The sequence below is a fragment of the Lithobates pipiens genome, unplaced genomic scaffold (assembly GCF_037356315.1).
Source record: "Lithobates pipiens isolate NorthernLeopardFrog02 unplaced genomic scaffold, aLitPip1_a1.2 Scaffold_22, whole genome shotgun sequence".
Classification (NCBI taxonomy): domain Eukaryota; kingdom Metazoa; phylum Chordata; class Amphibia; order Anura; family Ranidae; genus Lithobates; species Lithobates pipiens.
Window position 1 is genome coordinate 41,009,346 of NW_027507784.1, and position 27,836 is coordinate 41,037,181.

The window sequence follows — 27,836 nt, forward strand, 5'->3', positions numbered from 1 at the left end:
GTATGTCAATAAATCCTATGTCTTTATTCTGACAGCCAGACAACTAACAATCTACAAATGCTACACTTCAGCATGGGACAAAATGAATTATAATGTCACACATCTCCTGGTCATATGGACTAATTCCAAAACCTATCGCCAATGTATTATAGAAAAAAATCTCAAAGGATTTATAAGCCAAATGACTAGAAGTGAGATTCTTTTAACAACCTAATTTATTTAGAAATTAAATAATTAAAAAGACATATAGACATATACCATGGTCTACTTAAACCAAACCCAGGACCTTGGATGCCTGATTACTCAAAACACTCTATACATGATATACTGGAGGAACCAGCACCGCTTATTTACTCACGCTTACGCGTATTTACTGACATGCATAGTCTGTTTATGATCACCGTATAGAATAATGCTGGCCATACACTATACGAAAAATCATCCGAAAGTTGGATCATTTGGACAGTTCATTTCTTTTTCGGCCAGTTAATGGGCACAAATCTGTAATCGTTGGGATGTTTTTGAGACAAAAAAAAACGAAGGACAAGTTTGGAAATTTTCTGCCCAACAAATGATAAATTGAAAGGTTAATGTGTTTCCCGTCCGAACTGTCTGCACTAGGTATATGTGAAAAAAACGAACAAAAAACTGATTCATTTATGTCCACTGAGCGATTTATCAGTCATTACATGATAGCGCTATCATTTGCTGGCGAAGGTCAAGCAGAATTGATCTGGTCCATCCCAAAAGTGCAGCATGAAGAAGAGGGAGAATCAGGGCTGTCTTTAATATTGATTGGACCTTGGGCAAAACATTTTCTTGCCCCCCCCCCCCATGCAATTTCACTCTCCACCTGCTCTGAGACATACAATAAATAGCAGCTAGACTTAAAATCAGTTTACTGTATCAGATCAGGCAGCGATTGCGATTGGTTGCCATCGGTTACAACATATCATTACTGACTAGTTGCTAGAGGCTACAGCACACATTACGGCTCACTGATTAGTTGCTAGAGGTTACAGCAAATGGTTTCTGCTTAATTGGTTGCTAGAGATTACTGTACAGTAATACTGCTCACTGATGGGTTTCTAGAGGTTACAGCACATCATATCCTCACTGCAGGGGGGCATGATATACATATGAATGCCGTCTTTATTTACATATCAATACCACTGGCCACCGTTTATTTACATGTAAGCACAGGGTCTGCAGGTGAGTCATCTGTGCACAACAATAAGGCAGAGCTGAGCAGCATTAATACCAGCAGTTCACACTGAGATATTGGGACACAGCACAGGACTAAAACTTCAAAATACAAGGGAATTTAAACTGGGATAGTTGGCAAGTATGAGGCAGCTGATTTGGGCCCCACAACAATGACAGGGCCCAGGGCAACTGTCCCTTTTGCCCTGCCTTAAAGACGGCCCTGGGGAGAATAGCAGGGGTTTCAAATCCGTGGACTGCTGGGGTGCTGACAGCTTGCCAACCCTAGAGGTAAGTACAGCGGACCAGGACTGTGGGGAGGGTGTCTGGTATTAGTTCACATTCACATTTTTTCTGTAAAGGTAAACTAACACTTTGAGTAACACTTACAGGTTGTGTTCCTTCCCCAGCCTGTGGAGGTAAAGGACAAGCAGAAGACCAATTAGCTCTTCCCTCTGACAGTATGCTCTCTCCTTCCTATCAGTATTTCCCCTGATAGCAAATGAACAATGCAGCACAACTGATTGGCTCCTTGTGCTGCTTCTCCCTCTCCTAGTCTTAGATCTGCTGTATAGGGGATTACAAGAACCAGATTCAGATTCAGTCTACACTGCTTGTAATTAAAAAAAGAAGTGTTTATTATAGTACATTTATTAATATATTATTGAACACAGACCTGCATTATTTGCACTTTAAAAAAAAAAAGCACATACCCCAATTTTTCCAATGCACAGCAGGGTGCGATGAGAGTCCGGTGCATTTGTTTTGCCCATATTTGTGCATTACGAGGCTCATGCAATACATAGAAACTAAAATGTTTTCATTTTGTATTTTATGTTTCCATCTTTATCATCTTTAATAAACATAAACCCACTAAAACATATTCGGCAACCAGGAACAGTATAGCTGCTATATTCCATGCACTTGACAGCGAGTTGTTTTTAAAGTCAGTAAAAGGTCGGAATGTAAGGCTCAGATCTTTGCGGAAACAGCAGAAGAACCTGTCCACCTGGGGGAAACTTCCTGGTATGAGAACCTGAGAAGGGGAAAACCAAGAAGACAAACCCACTGCCAGGACGGTAATATTATTTTGATTTGGGGATTGTACGTGGCATTGCTTTCTATGTGGAGACTTCTGATCACTTCCTCTCAGACACACTTCGCTAGGCTATAGACCTGGTCAGGATCAGTAAGGTAAGCAAGACATTTTTTACACTTTGTATTTCTGAATGAACACCTTGAGAGTTACACATATATCACAAATTGCAATCTTTAAATTGTCTTGTGCAGTTATTTTCAACCAAGGTTCTGTGGATCTCTAGGGTTCCTCCAGAGTTTGGTAAGGGTTCCTTGAGCTGTGAGCAATTTCTACCTCTCAGATACAGTTTCATGTTCCCACAGATCTCTGTAAGGTGGAATTGTTCTTAGTGCTCTCATATGTAAGGGAAATTATTTCCAATGACCTTTAGGATAAGGGGAGTCTTCTCCCACTGACCACCAATGAAAGAGCAGGCATTCTCCTACTGACCACCAATGAAAGAGGAGGCCTTCTCCTACTGACCACCAATCTAATATTCTTTCACTGACATCAATGTAATGGAGACCCTTCTCTCCCTGAACACCAATGTAAGGGGGACCTTCTCCCACTGACCATCAATGTAAGGAGTAGTCCTCTCCCACTGACCACCAACATAAGGGGAAGTCTTCTCCCACTGACCACTAATGAAAGGGGGGGGGGGCTTTCTCCTACTGACCACTAATAAAAGGGACTTTTTCTCTCACTGACCACCAACATAAGGAGGGCCCCCTTGCACTGACTACTAATTAAAAGGGGATCCTTTACCAATGACACCAATACAAGGGGAGTCTTCTCCCACTGACCACTAATAAAAGGGGAGGGCCTTCTCCCACTGACCACTAATGAAAGAAGAGCCTTCTCTCAATGACCACTAATGAAAGGGGGACCTCCTGTCAATGACCACCAATATAAGGGAGAGCCTTCTCCCAATGACCACTAATGAAAGGGAGGTTTTCTACTATTGACCACTTATGATAGATGGGCCTTCTTGCACTGATCACCAATATAAGGGGGATTCGTCTACCAATGACCACTACTGAAAGGTTTTCTCGCACTTATGTACAGGGGAGTCTTCTCCCACTGGCCACTAATGAAAGGGGGCCTTTTCTCACTGACCACCAATGTAACAGGGATTCTTCTCCCAATGACCACCAATGTAAGGGGGAGTCTTCTCCCGCTGACCAACAATGTTAAGGGGGAGTCTTCTCCCAATAACCACCAATGAAAGGGGGGCTTCTCCCACTGACCATCAGTATAAGGGGACACGACATTTTATTCCAATGTAAGGGAGTACTACAATGACTCCCAGTGTAAATAGGCAATTCACTGACCACCAATGTGAGGAAGCGCTGCAATGTTCATAGTCTTTTTTTCTTTTCTGGCCATTATTATTAGAATTACTGATGAGCTGAACGTACCTGATGGGTTTGGTTTGGGACAGGTTTGGCAAACATTTCTAAAGTTTGGATTCAGAATGTGAAGTTGATTGGGATCGAATGTTAAAAGACAGAAATGTCTATTTTCCAAGCGAACAGGCAAGGGATTGTCAAACAGATGGCATGGAGGGGGGGGGGGGGGGGGTGGTGTTTGGCGCGATTCTGGGCACTGATCTTTGGGAAAACGTGCTGAAGCAAAAATATTGTACTCATAACTAAACTCAGTTTGGCCAGGAGCAGACATTTTAGTAATGATTAAAGTGAAGTATTGGGGATTCCCTGACCCTCCCTGTGTATACAACCTACTATAGCAACACTGACATTTACATAGGAAAAAAGTATTTCAATTGTCAGCTAAATAACAGCGCCCAACCGCTTCCATGTCTTTGTAATCGAAGAGGCCGAGGATTTCATTAATCTATAACACACCCTTATCCTAGATGAGGGTCTCATGCATTTAAATGGGGGATCATCACAAAAAAAAAATCCTTAATTTATACCAGGCCTTTCAGATCCAGTGTAAACTTTAACTGGGACCCCACAAAAAAAAGCATGGGGTCCCTCCAAGCAAGAGGGGAACCCCATGCAAAAATCAAAAACATGTGGGCTACCCTCACAAGGGCCACTGGAAGTAGCTTGTCCCCATTGGTTAACCTTGCAAGCTCCCCAACACCTCTGATATTCTGGGTTCTGACATATTTATAGCAGACATAAAATGCAAAGACACCAATAGTTAGTAATGTATGCAAGTTACCTACTGGGATATTAAGTCAAACAGACTATAACGGACACAGGTTCAGGGCCGGATTAACATAGGGGCTATTGGAGCTGCAGCTCCAGTCCCCTTTCTCAAGATAGGCCCATTTGCCCAAAAAAAAATAAAAAATAAAGATAGACTTCGAGGATTGTAGCTCGGTGATCAGGAGTCAGGGGGTAGGTAGCTAAAGACCCACTCCAGCACTGGTTAAAATATTGGGCTGCTATCACCTATGGTTCCGGAGATACAGGGCTCCTTGCGCAGCCTGTCAGAAGCTACATACAGAGCGGCAGTTTAAATACAAGCTGGAACACTCTGCAGCAGACTGAGAGGATGAACTCACAGTGCTTATAATAAAGTGATTATAATAATTAACCCCTTGCCACCCAGGCCCATTCTGAGACTTCTCTCCTACATGTAAAAGTCATCATTTTTTTTTATGCTAGAAAATTACTCAGAACCCTCAAGCATTATATGTTGTTTTAGCCGAGACCCTATGGAATAAAATGGTGGTCTTTGCAACTTTTTATGTTACACGAAATTTGCGCAGCAATTTTTCAAACTTTTTTTTTTGGAAAGAAACTTTTCATTCATTAAAAAAACCCATTAAAGTTAGCACGATTTTTTGTTGTGTACTAACCGATGCTTAAAATTTTTTTACAGGTTACATGTTTAGAGTTACAGAGGAGGTCTAGTGTTAGAATAACAATCGTGGCGTATATAACCTGTGTGTATCTGGCTCTGATACTAACCAGTGCCTACCCAGGGACTGACTAGTATCTCTCCCCAGTCTGTCCCCACACACCCTCTCACCTCCTGACCTGTGAATGGGGCAATCACTCCCGCAGTGTTATTGTGTTCTGCCAGTGAATACAATAATTACATACTGCTCACTGTCATACCCTCCACACTTCTCTCCTATATATAACGCCCTCTGTCATATCCTACACACTCCTCTCCTGTACATAGTGCCCGCTGTCATACACTTCTCTCCTGTACATAGTGCCCACTGTCGTACCCTCCACACTCCTCTCCTATACATAGTGCCCACCATCATTACCCTCCACACTCCTCTCCTGTACATACTACTCACTGTCATACCCTCCACACTTTCTCTCCTATACATAGTGCCCACTGTCATACCTCCAACACTTCTCTCCTATACATACTGCCCACTGTCATACCTCCAACACTTCTCTCCTATACATAGTGCCCACTGTCATACCCTCCACACTCCTCTCCTATACATACTACTCACGGTCATACCCTCCATACTTCTCTCCTATACATAGTGCCCACTGTCATACCCTCCACACTTCTCTCCTATACATAGTGTCCACTGTCATACCCTCCACACGTCTCTCCTGTACATAGTGTCCTCTGTCATACCTTCCACACTCCTCTCCTGTACATACTACTTACTGTCATACCCTCAATACTCCTCTCCTATAGATAGTGCCCTCCATCATACCCTCCCTCCACACTCCTCCCCTGTAATTACTGCTTACTGTCCTACTCTCCACACTTCTCTCCTGTATGTAATAGTTTTGAAATGTTGACAACTATGCACTTAGGCACTGCCCAAGGGCCACAGGGTCAGTAGGGGGCCCCATGAGAGGCTCCTGTGATATTAAAGCAGTAGTAAACTTTTCTAACATTACTACTTTTTAGAGGCTCTGGGGTAGGTTATGCCATAATGTACAAGTATGTCCAGCATATTAGCACATTAGGGTACACTTAAATTGTCAGACTGAGCCCTCAAGTGCTGTGCTGTGATCAATGCAGCGGGGCCCGGGCACTTCTATCTTCACCCGGACTTCCTTCTGGGTTCTGTGCCTTCGATCACTTGCCTTGGCCAGGCTGTGTTGATGTCATTTCCACACATGTTCATGTGCATCCTCTCTCTCCCATCCCCCCTTTCTCTCTCATCCTCCCTCCCTCACCCCTCACACCTCCTTCATCCCCTTTCTCTCTCTCTCTCTCTCTCTCTCTCTCTCTTTCTCTCCCATCCTCCCTCTCTCTCTTTAATTTAATTTGTTATAACAAAAAATTGTTTGCATTTTTATTTATTGTTTATAAAAGGCCCCACCAAAATCCTCAGCACCAGGCCCATGATGTTCTTAATCTGGCCCTGCACAGGTGTAAGTTGAGAGATAATGCAGTAAAATGAATTCACAGGAACACACAAAGAAATAATAACAATAAGTCAAGTTGTTATAATGAATTAGTTGGAAAAAGAATTTATGACCCCAAAGCAAGAGGGGGAGGAGGAAACTTTTAGTCAGTTCATTCCCTTTAGGCCCTGACGCCACAAGAAATAGGATGTAAACAATATAAATGATCTGTTACCCCCAACATAAGGGAAGCCTTCTCCCACTGACACCAATACAAGTGGGAGCCTTCTCCCCGTCACCACTAATGAAAAGTGGGGGGGGGGGGGGCTTCTCCCAATTACCACCAATATAAGGGGCAGCCTTCTCTCATTAACCACTAATTTCTCCCATTGACAACTTGATAGTGGGGCCTTCTTGCACTAAGCACCAATATAAGGAGGGAGCCTTGAACCACTGACCACTAATAAAAGCGGTACTTTCTCCCACTGACCACCAATGTGATGGGGATTCTTCTCCCACTGACCACCAATATAAGGGAGAGCCTCCTCTCACTGACCATTAATGAAAGGGGTTCTTCTCACACTGAACACCAATGTAAGGGGAGCCTTCTCCCACTGACCACCAATGTAAGAAGAGTCTTCTCCCACTGACCACCAATGTAAGGGGAAGTCTTCTCCCACTGACCAATAATGAAAGGGGGGCCTTCTCCCAATGACACCAATACAAGGGGTAGCCTTCTTCCAATTACCACTAATGAAAGGTGGGCCTTCTCCCAATGACCACCAACGTAAGGAGGGGCCTTCTCCCACCGACCACTAATAAAAGGGGCTTTTACTCTCACTAACAACCAATATAAGGGGGGCCCTCACACTGACTACTAATGAAAGGGGGGTCTTCTTCCAATGACACCAATACAAGGGGGAGCTTTCTCCCACTGACCTCTAATGAAAGGGGAGCCTTCTTCCACTGACCACTAATGAAAGGACGGGCTTCTCCCACTGACCACCAATGAAAGGGGAGCCTTCTTCCACTGACCACTAATGAAAGGGCGGGCTTCTCCCACTGACCACCAATGAAAGGGGAGCCTTCTTCCACTGACCACTAATGAAAGGGGGGCCTTCTCCCACTAACCACCAATGAAAGGGGAGCCTTCTTCCACTGACCACTAATGAAAGGGGGGTCTTCTCTCAATGAGATAAGGAGAAGGAGTTCCCATTTAGTAAACAGTAATGTAATGGTTGCTGAGTTATATTGTGCCACAGGTTCTGTAAGAAGAGTCTCATTTGAAGCAAAGAAGGTCCTTGGAGTGTGGGTACCCACAATTTTCAGCTAGCTATGGTGGGGCCCAGAGATGTTATAAGGCAATGAATGTAAAAGGTGTTATATCTTCCCAGCAAAGACCCTCCAATGGGTCAGGTGTAACGGTGTCTGCATGCATTGTCCTTGAGAACAGTGTCAGAGATAAGATTGGCTAATGGACACCCACCAATCCTGTTGCTACAGGGGATCTGTGAAGCAAGAAGTCCATGTGCAGGCTCTTGAGTGTCCACAGTGAGGTGCTTGACTGGCCTCCTGTGGCCTGCTGTGGACTCCGGAACTCAGCGATGACCGCATGGTTGTGCATGAAATGTGGACCTGATCAGCAGTGCAGCAGATGCGGTAACAGCGACAGCCACCCTGTGCCCAGCGATGCAGCCCTCAGGGTGAGAGGTTCAGTTTTGAAGCCCATGTCCCAAGAGCCCAGAACAGTCCAATTTATCTGGGATTATGAGATTATGGATGATGCCACGCAGATGGCTGTAATTGAATATTTAGGAACTACTGCCCCTACCAATACAAAGACCTAAGTGGAGTATAAAAATGCAAATATGAAATTTAAGGGTAGGTATGGTGCTGTTCAGGTGATACAACCCCTTAAGGTCTGAGATATGCTAATGCTACACCTCCTTTGCAGTTGCAAAGCCTAATAAAAATCGAATAAAAATGCTTGTGTGATAAATATCTGGTGCTATACGGAAACATAAATCTGCTATACATATATGACATGCAATTGTGGAAATTATATACAAAGTGCCAAGTGCTGAGTGATTCTGTAATATGAAAAACAATGCTGATTGTTATGCAGTATTGCAAACTTGAAAATGGTGCCCTGCTATTCAGTCCATATGCTAAAAATAAATTGAAAATATATAAAAATATATGACAGGTGCTCTTCAAACATGTTCCTTTGTGCTTCTTACAGTGCCCCTATAGATAATGCACTCAACGGAATTACTTGCCACTGTGCAGCAATATCCAGATCCACGCTTTTAGAGATCAATCTTTTTTTTACGTTTAAGATGTTACTCCACATCACCCACATGTAGGAAAGAGTTACTCCCATAGCATAATTCCATATTTCAAATGGGTTTATTCAAACGTAAACGATGAATAACTTACTCACATTATCTCAGTAAGTAAAAAGCTTTTAAAACCAGGAACTCGGGACGTTTTGCGTTCCACAGCTTCAAACCCGGAAGTGACGCAAAGAAGCTCCGTCCTACACGTTTCATCATCAAGGCGTCATTCTGCTTGCCCTTTAGTCTTTTAGCACCCCAGAACTTGTAGTTTCAAACAGTATAAAGCAGGGGTCTCAAAGTACTGACCGGTTACAAACGGCCGGCAGGACTGGTCCACCAGGATCAGGGCCGGACTGGCCTACCGGGATACTGGGAAATTTCCCTGTAGGCCGCCTGCCCTGGGGTTACTTTGAGCTGTGGCTGCAGCGACAGGGATGATCCTGGGTGGGTGCACAGTGTGCACTGCTCCCCGGCGCCGCAAACTGAGGCAGAGGGGGGGCGCCGAAGTGCCAGAGTGCTCCACTCCCTCTTCCTCTCCTTGTGTATGTCACACACAGTTGGGATCTCCCGCTGTGTCACAGAGCTTGGATCTTAATTGTTTGGCGGTGCTGTAACAAAGTCCTGCCTCCTAGAATGACTCCTGGGCAATTTAATTCCAAGCTTTGTGACACAGAAGGCCCCCCTCCTGTCATTCTCCGGCGCTTACCGGAGCCACCGGTAGTGGCGGAGGCGATCAGATCCTCTCCCTAGCCTGACATGAAGACAAATGAGGGGAATCTCCATATCATTGCAGGGTGGAAGCGACGTCAAAACATCACTTCTGCCCAATGATCTAAAAGGGACATTTTTTTTAATGACATTAAATTTTATTTTTTTATTGCATTTTAGTGTAAATATGAGATGTGAGGACTTTTTGACCCCACATCTCATATTTCAGAGGTCCTGTCATGCTTTTTTTTCCATTACAAGGGATGTTTACATTCCTTGTAATAGGAATAAAAGTGACCCAATTTTTTTTTTAAAGAACAATGTAAAATTAAAAATACAATTTTAAATAAATAAGAAGAACATTTTTTTTTACAAACGCCTCGTCCCGCTGAGCTTGCATGCAGAAGCGAACGCATACCTGAGCAGCGACTGCATATGAAAACAGTGTTTAAACCACACATGTGAGGTATTGTTGCAATCGTTAGAGCAAGAACAATAATTCTAGCCCTAGACTTCCTCTGTAACTTAAAACATGCAACCTCTAGAATTTTTTAAACGTTGCCTATGGAGATTTTTAAAGGTAAGCGTTTGTTGCCTTTCCACAAGCAGGCACAAATTTTAAGTGTGACATGTTGGGTATCAATATACTCGGCATAACATTATCTTTCACAATATAAAAAAAGTTGGGCTAACATTACTGTTGTCTTATTTTTTAATTCAGTAAAGTGAATTTTTTCCCAAAAAAGTACGCTTGTAAGACCATTGTGCAAATACAATGTGACAAAAAGTATTGCAACGACCGCCATTTTATTCTCTAGAGCGTTTGAAAAAAATATATATAATGTTTGTGGGTTCTAAGTAATTTTCTAGGAAAAAAAAATGTTTTTAACTTGTAAACACCAAATCTCAGAAAGATGCTCGGTCCTTAAGTGGTTAAAGGTGGAAAAAGTTATGAAATAATTTATCTTTGTCTCATTTTTTTTACATCACAGAAACCTGACATTTTAAAAGTGTGTAGATTTATTTATATTCACTGTTTGTGCAATTTTATAATTTTCAGAGAATATTTAAAAATTATTTTGTCTTTCTCTGTAGATTAGAAAAATATGCTCCATAATAAATGACCTGTCTATGGAAAATCACATATAATTTTTTTTTTTTTTTGTACTTAGGGTCAGCCTTTTGTGTGAATATTCGCCCTTGTGTCTCATTAAAAACAAAAAAAACCCGACCCCACCTAGGGTACCAGGGCTCGGAAATCTGGCAACCTCGGGGGTCGTCTCCTGTCTTGATGTGATCACAGTGTGGAATACACCCATAGAGTCAGCAAAGATGGCAGATCCTCATGAAATGGGTAAGAAACCTGAACCCCTGGCTTTTTTACAACTATGCATATCTATCATGTAAACATCGCATCCATTTTTTTTTTAAATGAAAGAATACATACCTTAAATCTAGCAGTCTTCTGGGTAGTCGTGTCATGGTTTCTTTACTTTCATAGTTACATAGTTACATAGTAGGTGAGGTTGAAAACAGACACAAGTCCATCAAGTCCAACCTATGTGTGTGATTATATGTCAGTATTACATTGTATATCCCTGTATGTTGCGGTTGTTCAGGTGCTTATCTAATAGTTTCTTGAAACTATCAATGCCCCCTGCTGAGATCACCGCCTGTGGAAGGGAATTCCACATCCTTTCCTTTGCTGGTCCACCATCCGCATTGTATAGTTGTTGCTCCTGCGCTAAGTGGTGCTCATATAATAACTTGGAAATATGGTGAATGCAAAAGTATTGTGAGCTCTGGTCGGCATGATGACAAAACCTCCAGGGGTCAATATCAATGACCATGCATGGCTATGTGGCCATATTAGGGTCAATGGTGTCAATAGCGTCCCCTTTCCTCTGGGAATTCAGCAGAATTCAACAGCTGCAGCTGATTGCACCCGTGGCCTGATATGTTCTGACAGTTTCAATGGATTTGAACCTTAGCTTATTATTATTATTATTATTATTATACACGATTTATATAGCACCAACAGTTTAGACAGCGCTTTACAATGTATAGGGGGGGACAACACAATTACAGTACAATACAAAAGGTATAGGAGGGCCTTGCTCGTAGAGCTTGCATTCTAAAGGGAGGGGGTGGTGGTACAAAAGGTAGTAACTGCAGAGAAGGATTTGATGGGGGTGGTTTAGGGACAGTTGTTAGGTGGGTGTGGGATAGGCTTCCCTGAATAAATGAGTTTTCAGGGATCTCCTAAAGGTGGACAGGGTAGGGGCTGATCGGATATACTGGGGCAGGGAGTTCCAGAGGATGGGAGAGGCTCTGGATCAGTCTTGAAGGTGAGCATGAGAGGAGGTAACAAGAGAGCTAGAAAGCAGGAGGTCCTGGGAGGAGCGGAGGGAACGATTTGGGCGATATCTGCAGATGAGGTTGGTGATGTAGATGGGGGCGATGTTGTGTAAGGCCTTGTATGTTATGGTTAGCATTTTGAATGTTAAACGGTGGGGTAGGGGAAGCCAGTGAAGGGATTGGCAGAGAGGGGCAGCAGTCACAGATCGATAAGTGAGGTGTAATAGTCTATCCTTACCTTTTATGTCAGTGCCAGTTTAAAGATGAATATTGCAGAAAAACATGAGCAAAACAACTGTACCTGCCTCTTGCTACTAGCTATGGATTGGAACAAATGAGACATGTATTATTATTATTATTATTCAGGATTTATATAGCGCCAGCAATTTACGCAGCGCTTTACAATATAAAAGGGAGACAATACAGTTACAATACAATCAAATACAAGAGGATTAAGAGGACCCTGCTCAGAAGAGCTTACAATCTAAAAGGGTGTGGCAGGTGGTACAGAAGGTTATTACTGTTGGGAATGAGTTTATGGAAGTGGTAGGAGATTAGTTTGAGACGTGATAGGCTTCCCTGAAGAGATGAGTTTTCAGGGATCGTCTGAAGGTAGCAAGAGTAGGGGATAGCCGGACCGGTGGAGGTAGCGAGTTCCAGAGGATTGGAGAGGCTCTGGAGAAATCCTGGAGACGAGTGTGGTAGGAGGAGACGAGAGCTTGAGAGTAGGAGGTCTTGAGAAGAATGGAGGGGACGGTTTGGGTGATATTTGGAGACAAGATTGGTGATGTAGCTCGGGGCAGAGTTGTGAATGGCTTTGTATGTGGTGGTTAGTATTTTGAATTTAATTCGCTGGGTGATTGGGAGCCAGTGTAGGGATTGGAGGAGAGGGTTGGCAGACACTGAGTGGTTGGTAAGGTGGATAAGTCTGGCAGCAGCATTCATGATAGACTGAAGAGGAGATAGCCTATGGAGAGGCAGGCCAATGAAAAGGGAAGGCTTTTTTTTAGGCAAAATATGCAGTAAAAGCATGCCCACGAGTTTGCATTAGACAACTTAACTCTAGCAAGATATAAAGACAAAGGGTAATGCAGTTCCGTATTGTTTAATATACAATTTAAATACAAATTTATTAAAAACTTTCCCTGTCACTGACCAGAAATGTTGCTATATATTTACTATATTACTATATATATTACTTTGCCAAGCATGTATTATTAATCATTTCCTCTTTCTTCCAGCTCCTCCAGGCATTAATGACATTTTTGATGATATACTCTGCCGGTTAAGAATGGAAAAGTACAAGAAGTCAAAGATGAATGTTCATAAAATTTTAACAATTGGACGTGATAGTCTAAAGGACATTGACCTTCGCACTATAGAAGATGCTCCATGGTATTTCCTAAAAAAGCTCATGGCGCTAAATGTGAATGCGCGGAGAGCACATATAGAGGAATCAGAATCGGATTTGAGCATAGACTTTACACATCCATCATCTGAAAGTGCAGACCTAGACCATTCGGGAGACCTCCATCCCCTAGATATCCTGTGCATTCTTCTGCATTGCTCTGACAGCATTTTACAACAGGAGATTGTCACAAAATTGTCTATGTGTCAGTTTGCTGTACCCCTGCTACTCCCAGCTTGCAATGGTTCAGAATGCACCTACATGTTGTGGGCATTGAGGGACATTGTTAAAAAATGGAGACCCCATTCACTAGAAGATAAGAATGGATTTAGGGAGGACAATGTAGTGAACATCCAGATGCCAGTTTTTACTTTTGCAAGGCTAGAAGACTGCAGCTTATCCAAATCTGCCATCCTGAACCAAATACTAACACCACCCCAGCAGTATCATAATTTCTTCATGCACCGAGACATGGAAGGTGGATACATTAAAAAAAAACTCTCCAAAGGCTTGGTAGAAATGTTTTGGTATTTGCCCATTGGTCAAGGAAACTCAGACATTTTTCCAGAGCCCATTGCAGTTACAAACCTACATGGCCATATCTCTTCTTATAGGACACAGTTCAGCTTCTTAACCCAGATATCGTCTGCAGTTTTCATATTTGCAGACAGTGTTAGTGAGACGGAGTGCATGCAGTTGTCCAAGCTTGGAGATGCCAACACCAAATATTTTTTTATTTCCCAAAACCTAGAAATAAATGACTGTATGTTACAGTCACTGAACTCGGCATTAAAAATGGATGGCAGGCATTTAATAGAAAAGAATAAGAATGATGCAGATTTGGTTCGACGCCTACAGAACATAATGAAAGAGTTCATTCAAAAACCCACCAAGCAGGTCACCTTGGAGAAGATGGCAGAGACCGCTTGTGAACTTGGAATTCATGTAGACGAGCTCTCCAAAGAATGTCAGTCAGCCAAACAGAGGGCATTACAAATAACTAAAAGTATCTATGACGTAGCAGAGTATAAAGAAGAAACAATTAAGCTACAAGGAGATCTATGTAAAAAACTGGCCACAACGAGAACAGAAATATGTAGAATGAGAAAGCAAGGGGAGGAAAATTCCCAACTCTACAGGGAAAAACTTGAAAACACAAGGACAGAATTAATCCGACAGCAGTATTCGCATACTCCATCTGCAGGCATTGTTGCCTTCACAGAGTCAATATCACAGAAGAATTGCTCAGAGAGATACTATTTTCTAAAATGGATGAAGATTTTCCTTGATTCAATTGCTAGAGCCAACCTATTAAAATTGCAGAATGAGTACAAAGACAGCGAAGATATCAATCAGCTAGACTTAATCATGTCCAAGAGCCCTCTGGGTGTTGAGCACTTCATACGAGAGTTGAGTCAGTTTTATGATGCTGAATGCAATCTTTTAAAAAATAATGAGATACAGAATGAGGAACGAAAATTTGACAAGCTGCCAGAAATTGCAGCAGAACTTTTACTGGATGGCTTGCCGCTGGAACTGATTGATGGAGATTCCTCCAGTATACCACTGGAGTGGATAACTAATGTTTTGAGTGAGCTAGATAAGAAGACAGGAGGCCAGTGCCGAATTAGAGTTATAACTGTCCTGGGGGTGCAGAGCACAGGGAAATCCACCCTTCTGAATACCATGTTTGGTTTGCAGTTCCCAGTGGCCAGTGGCCGATGTACAAAAGGAGCCTTCATGACACTTATTAAAGTTGAAGAGAACTTTCAGCAGGAGCTAGGCTGTTCTTTCATTTTGGTACTTGACACAGAAGGTTTAAAAGCTCCAGAGATGTCTTCCCTGGATGGATCTAACCAACGTGACAATGAATTAGCAACCCTAGTGGTTGGCTTGAGTGACATTACGATCATAAACTTTTCCATGGAAAATGCAGCAGAAATGAACGATATTTTACAGATCGTAGTCCATGCATTTCTAAGGATGGAAACCATTGGCAAAAAACCCAAATACTACTTCCTACATCAGAATGTCTCTGATGTTGCTGCTAGTGAGAAATGCTTAAGAGATAGAAGGAAGATTATGGATAACCTTGATGAAATGACAAGGACTGCAGCAAAAATGGAAAAAAAGAACGGGATCAACTCTTTTTCTGATGTTCTGGATGCTGACCATGAGAACCATAGCTGGTACATTCCTGGTCTCTGGCATGGTGTCCCACCAATGTCTTCAGTAAGTACAGGTTACAGTGACAAGGTTTATGAATTTAAAAAATACCTACTACATGTCATTAAAACATCTAAAAGACAGGCCCAAAGCTGGAGCGAGTTTTCTGAATGGATAAGAAGCTTGTGGGAGGCCGTGCAATATGAAAACTTTATCTTCAATTTCAGAAACAGTCTGGTGGCAGATGCCTATGATCAACTACATGTTAAGTATACTGAGCTGAAGTGGAACTTCAGCAAAGTCATGTTTAAATGGATGCAGGAGACAGAAAATATAATCCGGAATCAGCCAAATTCACAGAAAGAGCCAAGCGCAGATCCAACTAATAATATGTACGAGATACTGCAGAGCGAAGAGAACTTCATGCGAGAAACTTTAGAAAGGTATTTTGACAGTGGAGCTGAAAACAGCCATCTGATAGAAAGATACAGAGAAGAATTTCTCAGGAGTGTAAGCTCCATAAGGAAACAACTTGAAGACGATGTAAAGCAGAGATTAAATGAATATTGGCAAATTCAGAGAGGGAAGGCCGTGATTCAATCAAATCAGAATACATTTATGGAGGTTATTGAAAAGAAAGCCGCAAGCAAATACCAAACCCTCAAAAACTGTGAAGTCTTGCTTAATCACGATGAAGAGTTTGAGAAAATATGGAATGAAACATTTATGGAAATAAAATTGATTAGCCTTAGTATACACAACATTGGTCAAGAAATCCTACACCAACTTAGAACGGACATGAGGCACAGCATAGGAGCCGTAACTATGAAGTTGCACAATATACACAACTTGAAAGAATATGAAAAGAAATGCTTTGCAGCCCAGCCACAACACTTTGACGCAAGTTGGTACAACGCAGCCTCTAATACAATCTCAAGCAAATATCCTGATGATCGATTGGTTCAAATGAATAAGTATGTGAATGCACTGCTGCTCAAGTACAAATTGCATGTCATTGCTAAAATGAACACAAAAGAGGATTACCATGACACCTATTGCCAAGAGCTTTTAAATATGGTAAACAAAGAACTCCAAGAGAGCGCTGCTCAGAAACTCCATATATCACCTCAGTTTGAGTTAGACTTGAAACTTCATGTCTTGGGGAGAGCGGCTCCCATGTTCCAGAAGATGCACGAGAACTTCATCCAAGAGAATGATCCAAGGATCAGCTTGGAGAAGTTAAAACCTCAGTATCTCGCCACCTTTAGGAATATATTCCTTGAGAAAGATCAATGTAAAAAGAGGGCAGAGGAATTTTGCCGGTCTTGCCTGAACCCCTCAATAGTAGAATTTATCTATAAAAACCTTGGGAGAGAAATTGTGGATGATATTTTGCTCAGTGAACACTCCAAAGAATACAGTAGTCGAATGTTTTTCCAGTTCAACCAGCTTAAATATTTGTTGGAAGAAAAGGACTTTGACCAATATATGATATATATTAATGATTATGAGGTGTTTGTGAAGAGACAACTTCAAGCACATATAATACACAATTACGGGAAACCTGATGGCCTTAAAGATTTGCATGAGAAAATTATTCATAAAATCACACATGTGGTCAACAATGCATTGAAAGATCCAACTGTACAAGAAAGTACAAATGTCTCTTCCTTTTTGAAAATGTTTTGTAAGCTTTTGCAAAAAGAATTAGTCATTCCGAGGAACGCTATGAATGTGATTTTATTCCAGAACAATGACAAGGCCCAGCAATTTTCTGAATACATTCAGTCTTCTTTCTCTAAACAGGTGGATGAGATTTTAGTAGAAATGAATTCTCTAGACATTGACTATGTGCTTTCCATGGTCACTCTGAATCCGCGGGATCAGCTGTTTAAGAGAATTTTTGGATGTGGCAAGCTGTGTCCATTCTGTAAAGTTCCTTGTGAAGCTGGAGGACATGACCACACCGAGCATTTTGCATCAGTGCACCGACCTCAGGGGCTTGCAGGATACAAAGACCTTGCAACTAATGTCCTTTGTAACTCCATATGCTCCACCGATGTGGTAGGAAATGGATGCTTCAGAAATTCATACACACAATGGGTCCCTGAGCTTTACAAAGAATACCGTAAATTCTATCCAGACTGGGTCATTCAGTGTGAACCAGGCATCAATGCCTCAGATTACTGGAAGTTTATCTTAAAAGAATTTAATACCCAGATTGCAGAAGAATTTGATGCAATACCAGCTGAAATCCCAAAAAACTGGAGAAAAATAACAAAAGAGCAAGCCATGAAAAGTCTAAGGGATTCATTTAATCTTTAACCCATTAATGCCTCCTACCAGCCACCCGTTAAGTAGGCTTTAATTCTCTGGAAGCAGCATGGCTTCTGTATCACCTGGTTAAAGCTTGTGATCTGAAGCCAGCAGAATGCTCACCTGATCATTAAAGCCCAATTAAAGGGCCTATCAGGTATTTATGGCCACTTAAAGGACTGCTACTGGTGAAAGAGTTTGTAATGTTACCTTTGTGAGAAATCTAATACTGTAAGCCAGGACCAGAGGACTCATATACAATATTCTGTAATAAAAAAAGTTCAAAGTGTGTGTAAAGTAGAACCAATGGTAAAACATTTACATTTTTTTTCCATTTGCGGGGCTTTATATAACTCCTTTCATTTTTTTGCCATTTGTGTCCCATTAATGGGGACATTTCCCTAAACTTCCTGTCCCATAGCCACAACAGGAGGTGTGAAAAAATCCCTCCAACGTGAAGATATCCCTGGTTATCACTAGTGTCCACATTGTAAGATTCCCCCCCCCCCATTCCAGTTCTGGTGACAAACCAAAATGAGTGATTTTCTTTCACTTTCACCCCCAGTAAAAATGGTCATCAGGAGCAATAGAGAGGATGAATCTTCATTATGGGGGCACAGACAGCAATAAAAACTTGACAGGGGTCCCAATTCCTCTCCATGCTATCCACAACGTAAAAAAAAAATTGCCTTCATTTATATTTGAGAGGAAATGTATAATGTTAAACTGAAAGTTTGATGCAAATAAAGTATAAATGTGCTAATGTTTAAAAAATAAATCTAATGTATAGTTTTTGAATTATACAAATGTGGACCCCTGACCATCACACCTACAGCATATCAGCATGCTAGACCTCTCATTTAATAATCATGGCTATTAATATGGAGTTGGCCTCCTTTTGTGACTTCAACATCCTACACTCTTTGGGGAGGGCTTTCCCCAAGATTTTGCAGGATGTCCGTGAGCATTTGTGTCCATTCAGACAAAAGAACATTTGTGAGGCCAGGTACTCATGTTGGATGAGAAGACCTGTCTCTTAATTGGTGTTCCAATTCATGATTTGTATCTGCAGCTAGGTTTAGCTGCTTGCACAATGTTGGTGAAAAGTCAACAAAATTGGATAAAAAAGGTACAGGTGCAGCACTTAAACATCAATATAGAACATAATAGTCCATAAGGCAAAGAAAAAGTCCACAGAAATTATTCAGAAAGAAACGGCCTCTGGAGTGAAGTGCAGCTGCAAAGCACACAAGTGATAATTCCACCACAACGCCCAAACACACGGACTCTTACTCTCCTCTTAGACTCTCATTTCAAAGGTCAAAAATGCATAGGCAGCAGTCAGGTATAAGCCAGTCTTTGTACAGCTGGGCAGACGTTCATTTGAATCCTCCAAAGCTCCATCACCCACATATGGCTAATACCCGAGGGCTTTCACACTGGAGTGGTGCGCTGGCAGGGAGTCCCAAAAAATCCTGCCAGCAGCTTCTTTGGAGCGGTGAAGGAGCGGTGAACCAGGTCTAAAAATGGTAATATAGGGTCCTTTCTATCAGTAATGCCAATAGAGTTCACGTTGCAGATCTGATGTTCTTCACCAGCATGTAGGAGTTTGTTACCTGTAATCCGATTGGGTATAGTGGGAAACAGTAGATTTCTTGTAGTGAGGAAGGATAAAGATGTCTAAGTACAGTGTTCAAGTAAATGCAGTAAAGTATTCCTGGAGTAGAGATGTCTGTGCAAAGTGTCTTAGTGTAACTGTGACAAAAGATGGATACAGGTTGGGGGATTTGCCCTCACACTAATGACCTACCAACGTGAATGCATAAATCTATCCATAGTACACAGAGGGGGTGGCTGGAGAGAGGGGGTGGCGCCCGAGCGCCCCCTAATGGACGCACTGGACTGGGTAATATGTTATGAATGAAAGGATGCCACATCGTTTGATGGAGATGGAAATTAAAATGATCAACCTACAGAGGGCTGAATTCAATGACACCCCGAAAATCAAACTGAAAAAATTATGCAGCAGGCTAGTACAATCTTCTGAAATGTTATTGCAGCAACTCGCAATGGTACTCAGTATTTTTTTTTCCACACCTAACACAAGCGCAAGTCCTCTGCACTGGACTCACTATATAACCCTGAGACTGAACATGTGACTAATACTAACAAGTTCAATAATATATATAAATGGTACATAAAACTTCACAAAAGGACAAATACTGGCCCCACCTACCTAGTATATATCACATAACATCAATAAATCAACAGACCCATAAAATGATGCAAAGGCCCACACTCACCACAAAGGTAGAGTGCTAGGCAAACACTCTTATCCCCAGACCAGATTCCACACATATAATACATTGCATTACATAGTCACTGTAAAATATCTATTTAATCAGATACCATGGATATATTGTTTATCCAACTGCCCCACACTTTATCAGACGTATGTGGTATGCCTCTGCTAGCATGCTTAGCCTTCTATAAGGGGGTGGCTCGGTTAACAAGTTCCTTCCCTGCTGGAACAGACGGAGGGGCAGATTTATTCCTCCTCCTTTGGGATGGTAGTGAGCCTGCTTTGTCATTTATATGGATTTTTTGAATACTAACAATAGGGGTATACATTTAAATTATGAAGCTAGTTTAGAGCAGTTCCATTTTTTGGACCTTACGATTTCTGTCGGTGTGGAGAGGTTTATTACCTCCACTTATGTTAAGCCCACCGACAGAAATGCTTATATACCCCTCGATAGTTGCCACCACAGATCCTGGCTTAAAGGGGTTGTAAAGGTTCGTTTTTTATTTTCTAAATAGGTTCCTATAAGCTAGTGCATTGTTGGTTCACTTACCTTTCCTTCGATTTCCCTTATAAATGTTTTTTTTCTTTGTTTTCTTTGTCTGAATTTCTCACTTCCTGTTCCTCCTCAGTAAGCTGTTCAGTAAGCTGTTCTGGCTGACTAACCACCAACTCGGATGATGGTGAGAAGTTTACTGAGGAGAAACAGGAAGTGAGATATTCAGACAAAGAAAAAAAACATTTAGAAGGGAAATCGAAGGAAAAGGTAAGTGAACCAACAATGCACTAGCTTAGAGGAACCTATGTAGAAAATAAAAAACAAACCTTTGCAACCCCTTTAAATCGGTACCTAAGAGTCAGTTTCTTAGGATTAAACGTAATTGTTCTGACAACAATGACACCATTTTAGCTCAAGCAGAGGTTCTCACTAAACGTTTTAAGGCTAAAGGTTATAGTTCTGAATCCCTCAGTGACACATTAGGCCAGGTTTTTAATATAGACCGTGATGACTTATTGAGGGACAGAACAGTTAATAATGGTCCTGAGATTTCTTATTGGTGTCCTTTTGTTACTAGCTTCTCATGCCAGCATTTCGGTGTGAAGCACATTATGAACAAACATTGGCATATTCTGAAAAATGACAGGGTTTTGAACGCCATTTTGCCTGATAGACCTCAGGTGGTCTTGAAGGAGTTGCCCATCCTTAAGGATAAGTTGGCTCCCAATGTTTTGAACCCTCCTAGGGAAAGATCAAATCTTTTCTCTGAACTCACAGGTTATTACCAGTCTAGGAGGTTCCAGGTGTGTCAGTTAAATCTATGTACTACAAGAAGGACTACCAGTTTCTCTTCTTTCTGTACCTCAAAAACTTTCTCCATTGAACCCTTTATTACGTGTTCCACTACCGGGGTTGTCTATATGCTCCAGTGTCCATGTGGCCTGCAGTATGTGGGCCGGACCAAAGTCCGGCGGACCTTGAAATAAAACATGTTTTAAATCTTCCTGCCAAAAATCCGCCGGACCCAGTTCCTGTCGGGAAGTCCGCTCATCTGTATGCTGGTCCAACGGACCAACTACGAAGCAACGGCAACCACAGCACCTGCCCGCAAGAATGTTTCCAGCGCAATCCCATCGCATTGGTTCTCGGCTACAGGGTACTATACACCAGACCCTTGCCGTTGGTTTGTCGGGGTCTACAGGCGGGGGGGGGGGGCTTATCGGAATCTGGGAGCCCCCTTTAATAAGGGGGCCCGCAGATCCCAGCCCCCCACCCTATGTGAATGAGTATGGGGTACATCATACCCCTACCCATTCATCTGGGGGAAAAATGTCAATAAAAAACACACTACACAGGTTTTTTAAAGTAGTTTATTAGGCAGCTCTGGGGGTCTTCTTCCGACTTCGGGGGTCTTCTTCTGACTTCGGGGGTCTTCTTCCGACTTTGAGAGTCTTCTTCCGACTTCTCCAGGCTTTCCGGTTCTTCTCGCCAGGCTCCTCCGCTATCTTCTGCTCTTTTTCTGCTCTTTTGCTAGCGGAGGAGCCTGGCTTTCTCCTTTGTCATCTTCTTCTTCTTCCTCCTTCTTCTGTTCTTCCGATGTTGACACGATGCTCTCTCCCTCTGTAATCCCGTGGACACGGTGCACGCGACTTATATTGGCATAAGGGGCGGGGTCACCGGGTGATGTCACCAGGTGACCCCATCCCTTATGATATCACAGTCCCGGTGGATGCTGAAGAAGAAGAAGTCGGCGGCGGTGACGACGACGATGGAGAAAGTCGGCTCCTCCACTAGCAAAAGAGCGGCAAATGAGTAGAAGATAGCGGAGGAGCCCGGCGAGAAGAACCAGAAAACGCATAGAAGTCGGAAGAAGACCCCCAAAGTCGGAAGAAGACCCCGGAGCTGCCTAATAAACTACTTTAAAAACCTGTGTAGTGTGTTTTTTATTGCCATTTTTCCCCCAGGTGAATGGGTAGGGGTACGATGTACCCCATACTCATTCACATAGGGTGCCCGCAGACCCCGATAATCAATGGCCAGGGTTGTCATGAAGAGGCCCTTGTCCTCATCAACATGAGGACAAGGTGCTTTGGGGTGGGGGGCCGCAGGGCCTCCCCTTCCCCAAAGCACCCCCATGCTGAAGGCATGCGACCTGGTACAGTTCAGAAGGGGGGCGCTTGCTCGTCCCCACCCCCTTTTCTGACCGGCCGGGATGCATGCTTGGATAAGGGTCTGATATAGACTTTGGGGGGACCCCCACGCCATTTTTTCGGCGTAGGGGATTACCCTTAAAATCCATACCAGGCGACGGGGCTCGCAAGGTGTCAATCTCCCTGATGAAAGCGGCAAGACTGACTTCCTTCTCTAGTCCCTTCGTTCCTGGAGTCATGTTCAAAATGAATGGACTTAAGTCCATGTGTGGGCAAGTCCGTTCATTTGGAAAGTCCGTCGGACCTCCGCTAAAAGTCCGTCAGGAAGTCCGTCGGACCTAGTCCACCGGAAAGTCCGTTCATGTGTGCGCAAGTCCGCTCCTTTGGAATGTCTGGCGGACCTCCGCTGTAAAGTCCGGCGGATTGTCCACCGGACCAAGTCAGCCGGAAAGTCTGATCATGTGTACGAGGCAGTAGAGTGCTTTTTTTTCTGTCAAATTGCCCACCTATATCCCCTGTACTTCTGCAGAGGCTCTCAATGCTACACCTAAGGGTTCAATCAGTAATGCAAAGAGACCCGGAGATATAGGGTAACCTGGCAAGTGCCCCTGCCCACAGGAAAAAACTCCGACAGCAGACCATTTAATTTAATGGCCGTAGTTGGGTTCTGGTAAACAATGTCAATCTACCATCTAAATCGAGGGCCAAAACCATATATTTCCAGCCAACGAAATTCCAGCATACTAGCACATTATGTGAAACTTACCTGAAAATGAAGCATTTGATCACATGAGATCACATCGCTGGAGGCCGCTTCCATCTTCACCCGCATGCGTGGAGGAACCGTCATTTGTATCACAGGATTATATAGAAACTGCCCTGGTGGCCATTCTTTCAGAGCGCATGTGCCAATGATGTAATTGGCTGCATAATATATAGTAAATATTATCTTCTAAACAGTGCACGTTTAGGAGATATTTACAATACCTACTTAACTATAGGTACAAGTACCAGATGGAGGTTTACAACCACTTTAAGAGTTCCCTTCACTGGAGCTAAGGGGCCAAGCCCAACCCCTGAAAAACAACCCCACACTATGAGCCACCCTCCACCAAATGATTTGGACCAGTACACAAAGCAAGGTCCATAAAGACATGGATGAGCGAGTTTGGGGTGGAGGAACTTGACTGGCCTTCACTGAGTCCTGACCTCAACCCGATAGAACACCTTTGGGATGAATTAGAATAAAGACTGCGAGCCAGGCCTTCTCATCCAACATCAGTGCCTGACCTCACAAATGCACTTGTGGAAGAATGGTCAAACATCTCCATCCCCACACTCTTAAACCTTGTGGACGGCCTTCCCAGAAGAGTTGAAGCTGTTATAGCTGCAAAGGGTGGACCAACTCAATATTGAACCCTATGGACTAAGACTGGGATGCCATTAAATATATATATATATATATATATATATATATATATATATTATAAATACTTATGTAACACGGTATTCCGTTGGGGAATTTTCCCAGCATCTTCTGTCACCGGGACAAATAGTGAGGGCGAAGCACATTAGTTCCCTGGCTGTCACGATGATGACTTCGTTTTTTGTTTGAGTTCCATGTATAACAAATTTGCTTTGCGAATGTGTCCATTATTCACATAAGCGCAACCAATCTCCACCATCATTTGCCTAACACATTTCTTTTCTAGGGGCATAGAGGGGCAATAAACATGGGCGTCCGCAGGTAGGGGCAAGGGGGTTCAAGTGCCCCCCCCTCCCGGAATTGGGGATCAGATCTTAAATTTAGCCCAGTTATATCACTATCGGGGCTTCCTGCCTGCTCCGTTCCTTCCCTATTGGCCATAACTGAGGGCCAATCAAAGGAGACTAGGAGAGGAGAGCATCATGGGACATGTAGTCCCAAAGATTGGCAGCCCCATTTTCCACAGGGAAGAGGCTACAGCTCTATCGAGAGAGATTGAGAGTCTGCAGCCTGGAAAAAAGCCGAGGGAGAGAGCACTACAGGACAAAGAATGAGGAGTGTGGCGGGTGGAAGCCAGAGAGACCAGGGTACAGACATGCTACACTACTGAAGAGAGTCTCCCCCGGAGGACCCAGAGTGATCGATCGTCCAGCCAGAGGGATCACTGCTGTAGTTTCGTTGGGTCTGGTAAGAGGGCCTGTTGGTCATTATCCATTACTTATCTTAAGAACTGTACTACGTCTGCAGTCTCTGACCATGATAATGTGATAGTGACATTGTCGAAAAAGGTGCGGTGCATGAGTGACCCTAAAATTATGCCCCCCCCCGAAAAAAGTTCTGCAGACGCCAGGGGCGGTCTGACCATTAGGCCACTTGGACACTGCCCGAGGGCCCCATGCCACTAGGGGGCCCCATCAGGGTTGCCAGCCTCAGTAAACCAGGGACAGTATGTAAAAATTTGTGTTTTTTTTTACATCTGTCTCTGAAATGTCCCTTACCGACATCCTTTTGGTCTAAAAATCCCGAGATTATAGCTGCCCCACCTCTCCAGTACCTTCTCAGCCAATAGAAACATGTCTGTGTATACTGTGTGTACATGTATGTGTATACTGTGTGATTGTATACTATGTGTGCGTGTGTGTTTGTGTCTACTGTGTGGCCCCATAATCTCTGATTGCCTGGGGGCCCCATGAGTTGTCAGTCCGCCCCTGAAAATAAATGCTTACTTTTACTAAAATACCGCTGTCAGAAAAAAATAAAATACTACATTATTGCCACTAGATGGTGCTGACGATCCTAGAAAATACATGTATTATGGTAAAGATTTGTTTTGCTGATGGAAATGATTGACACATTTGCAGACAGAAGTTTTTCTACAAAACCCCCTATGAGTAAGTGACCGGAGAGAAAGTAGGTCAATAAGTATTTATGTCGTCATTCTGACAGACAGACAACTAACAATCTATAAATGCTACACTTCAGCTTGGAGCAAAGTATCTATTGTCATACTATTGATTTATTGCTAGAAATACTCTAAATAAAAAAAAATAAAAAAATCTAACTCTACCTTCTCTGTTGGGTCCAGAATCCTTGGTAAAAATGAATTATAATACGCTACACATCTCCCGGTCATACAGACTACTACGGACCACTTCCAAAGCCTATCACCAATATCCAAATCTCAAAGAATTTCTAAATCAAAGAATTAGAAGTTAGATTCCAACCTATTTTACTCATTACTCAAACTAATAAAAGACATAAAAATACAATGGTATATTAACCACTTCCCACCCGGCCAATGCATATATACGGCCAGGTGGGAGCCGTCTATTCCTGACAGGCCGTTCAGGAATGTCCTTCAGGAATAGCAGGATCGCGCGCGCGCGCGCTCGCGCAGCGGCGCGATCCCGATGTGCTCGTGTAACCCGGACACGGCACATCTCAGATCGGCAGGAGGGCTCTGTGATTGGCCCTCCTGGTCACATGACGGCCGTGTCCAATCACGGCCGTCATGTGATGTAAACAAACAGCCGGTTGCTAGGCAATCGGCTCTCCTCTCCTCACACGGAAGTCACCGCTGAGGAGAGGAGAGCAGAACGCTGCAGCCGGCTGATGATCAGTGAGTATGGGCTGCTTTTTACAGCTTTTTACTCACTGATCATCAGTGTAGTGTCAACACACAACACACCACACAGTCCCCACACATGTCCCCAAAGCACACATGTCCCCAAAACATACATGTCCTCAAATAATAAAAACACATGTCCCTAATAATAAAAACATGTCCCCCACATATGTCCCACTAAAATCACATGTCCCAATGATTATCTGCACACATATGTCCGTGATCACACAAACCAATTATTATACACTTAACGGAATTTTTTTTACCAAAAACATGTAGCAGAATACATTTTGGCTTAAATTTATGACAAAATTTGATTTTATTGGATTTCTTTTCAAATAGAAAAAAGAAAATATAGTTTTTTTCCAAATTTCCGCTATTTTTGCGCTTATATCGCAAAAAAAAAAAACGGAGTCGTGAATAAATAACACCAAAATAAAGCTCTATTTGTGCGAACAAAATGATAACAATTTCATTTGGGTACAGTGTAGCATGACCGCGCAATTGTCACTGAAAGCGCTAGAGCGCTGAAAGCTGAAAATTGGGCTGGGAAGGAAGGGGGTGAAAGTGCCCTGTATTGTAGTGGTTAAATGAGCAAAGAAAAAAAATATGTGGCACACACGATGGAAGCTTATAGATAGATACTTCTTGCCAGACAAGGTGGACCCACCTGTCATATGACAGTGGGTCAATAGGGCTTGTGTTGGCCAAAAGCCAGGAGCTCATCGGTGGCAGCAACATAGTAGCAGACGGAGCCTGTAGAGGATTCACTCCAGAAGCAGACGTTGGATCGATCAGCCACTCTGGATTCAGATGTAACGACCCAATATCCGGAGCACAGACTGGTCTTCCAGGCAGGAAAAAACTGGACCTCAATATAAGGTCCGTATAAGGGACCAGTGAATGGATGGAACATTGTCACATTAAAACCCAATACACAGACTCATCATACTTATTATGACAAGATCCCTTTAGGCCCCTTTCACACTGGGGTGGTGCGGACGTCGGCAGTAAAGCGCCGCTATTTTTAGCGGCGCTTTGCCGTCGTTTTAGCGGTGGTATGCGGCCGCTAGCAGGCTGGTTTTAACCCCTGCTAGCGCCCGAAAAAGGGTTAAAACCGCCCGCAAAGCATCACTGCAGTATAGCTGCGCTTCCCCATTGATTTCAATGGGTAGGAGCGGTTTAGGAGCGGTGAATACATCGCTCCTTCACCGCTCCAAAGATGTGGCTAGCAGGACTTTCTTCACCGTCCTGCCAGCGCACCACTCCAGTGTGAAAGCTGTAGCGCCTGAAAACCGTCCCAGTGTGAAAGGGGTCTTACTTGCTTGTCATAAAAAGGTCAGGATTTCCCCTCAAGATGAAACGTCTGTGCTAATTACTAAGGCAGTGAA

The 27,836-nt window shown here is 43.1% G+C and overlaps 1 protein-coding gene across 1 annotated transcript; it reads left to right on the forward strand.

The window, feature by feature from the left end:
* The first annotated feature begins 2,253 nt into the window (after window positions 1-2,253).
* On the forward strand, window positions 2,254-18,186 carry LOC143923649 (up-regulator of cell proliferation-like). Its single transcript, XM_077447458.1, has 3 exons — window positions 2,254-2,397; window positions 10,808-10,989; window positions 13,235-18,186. The coding sequence occupies exons 2-3, from the start codon at window positions 10,968-10,970 to the stop codon at window positions 17,890-17,892; spliced, it is 4,680 nt and encodes a 1,559-aa protein (XP_077303584.1). The 5' UTR covers window positions 2,254-2,397; window positions 10,808-10,967; the 3' UTR covers window positions 17,893-18,186.
* The last annotated feature ends 9,650 nt before the right edge of the window (window positions 18,187-27,836 follow it).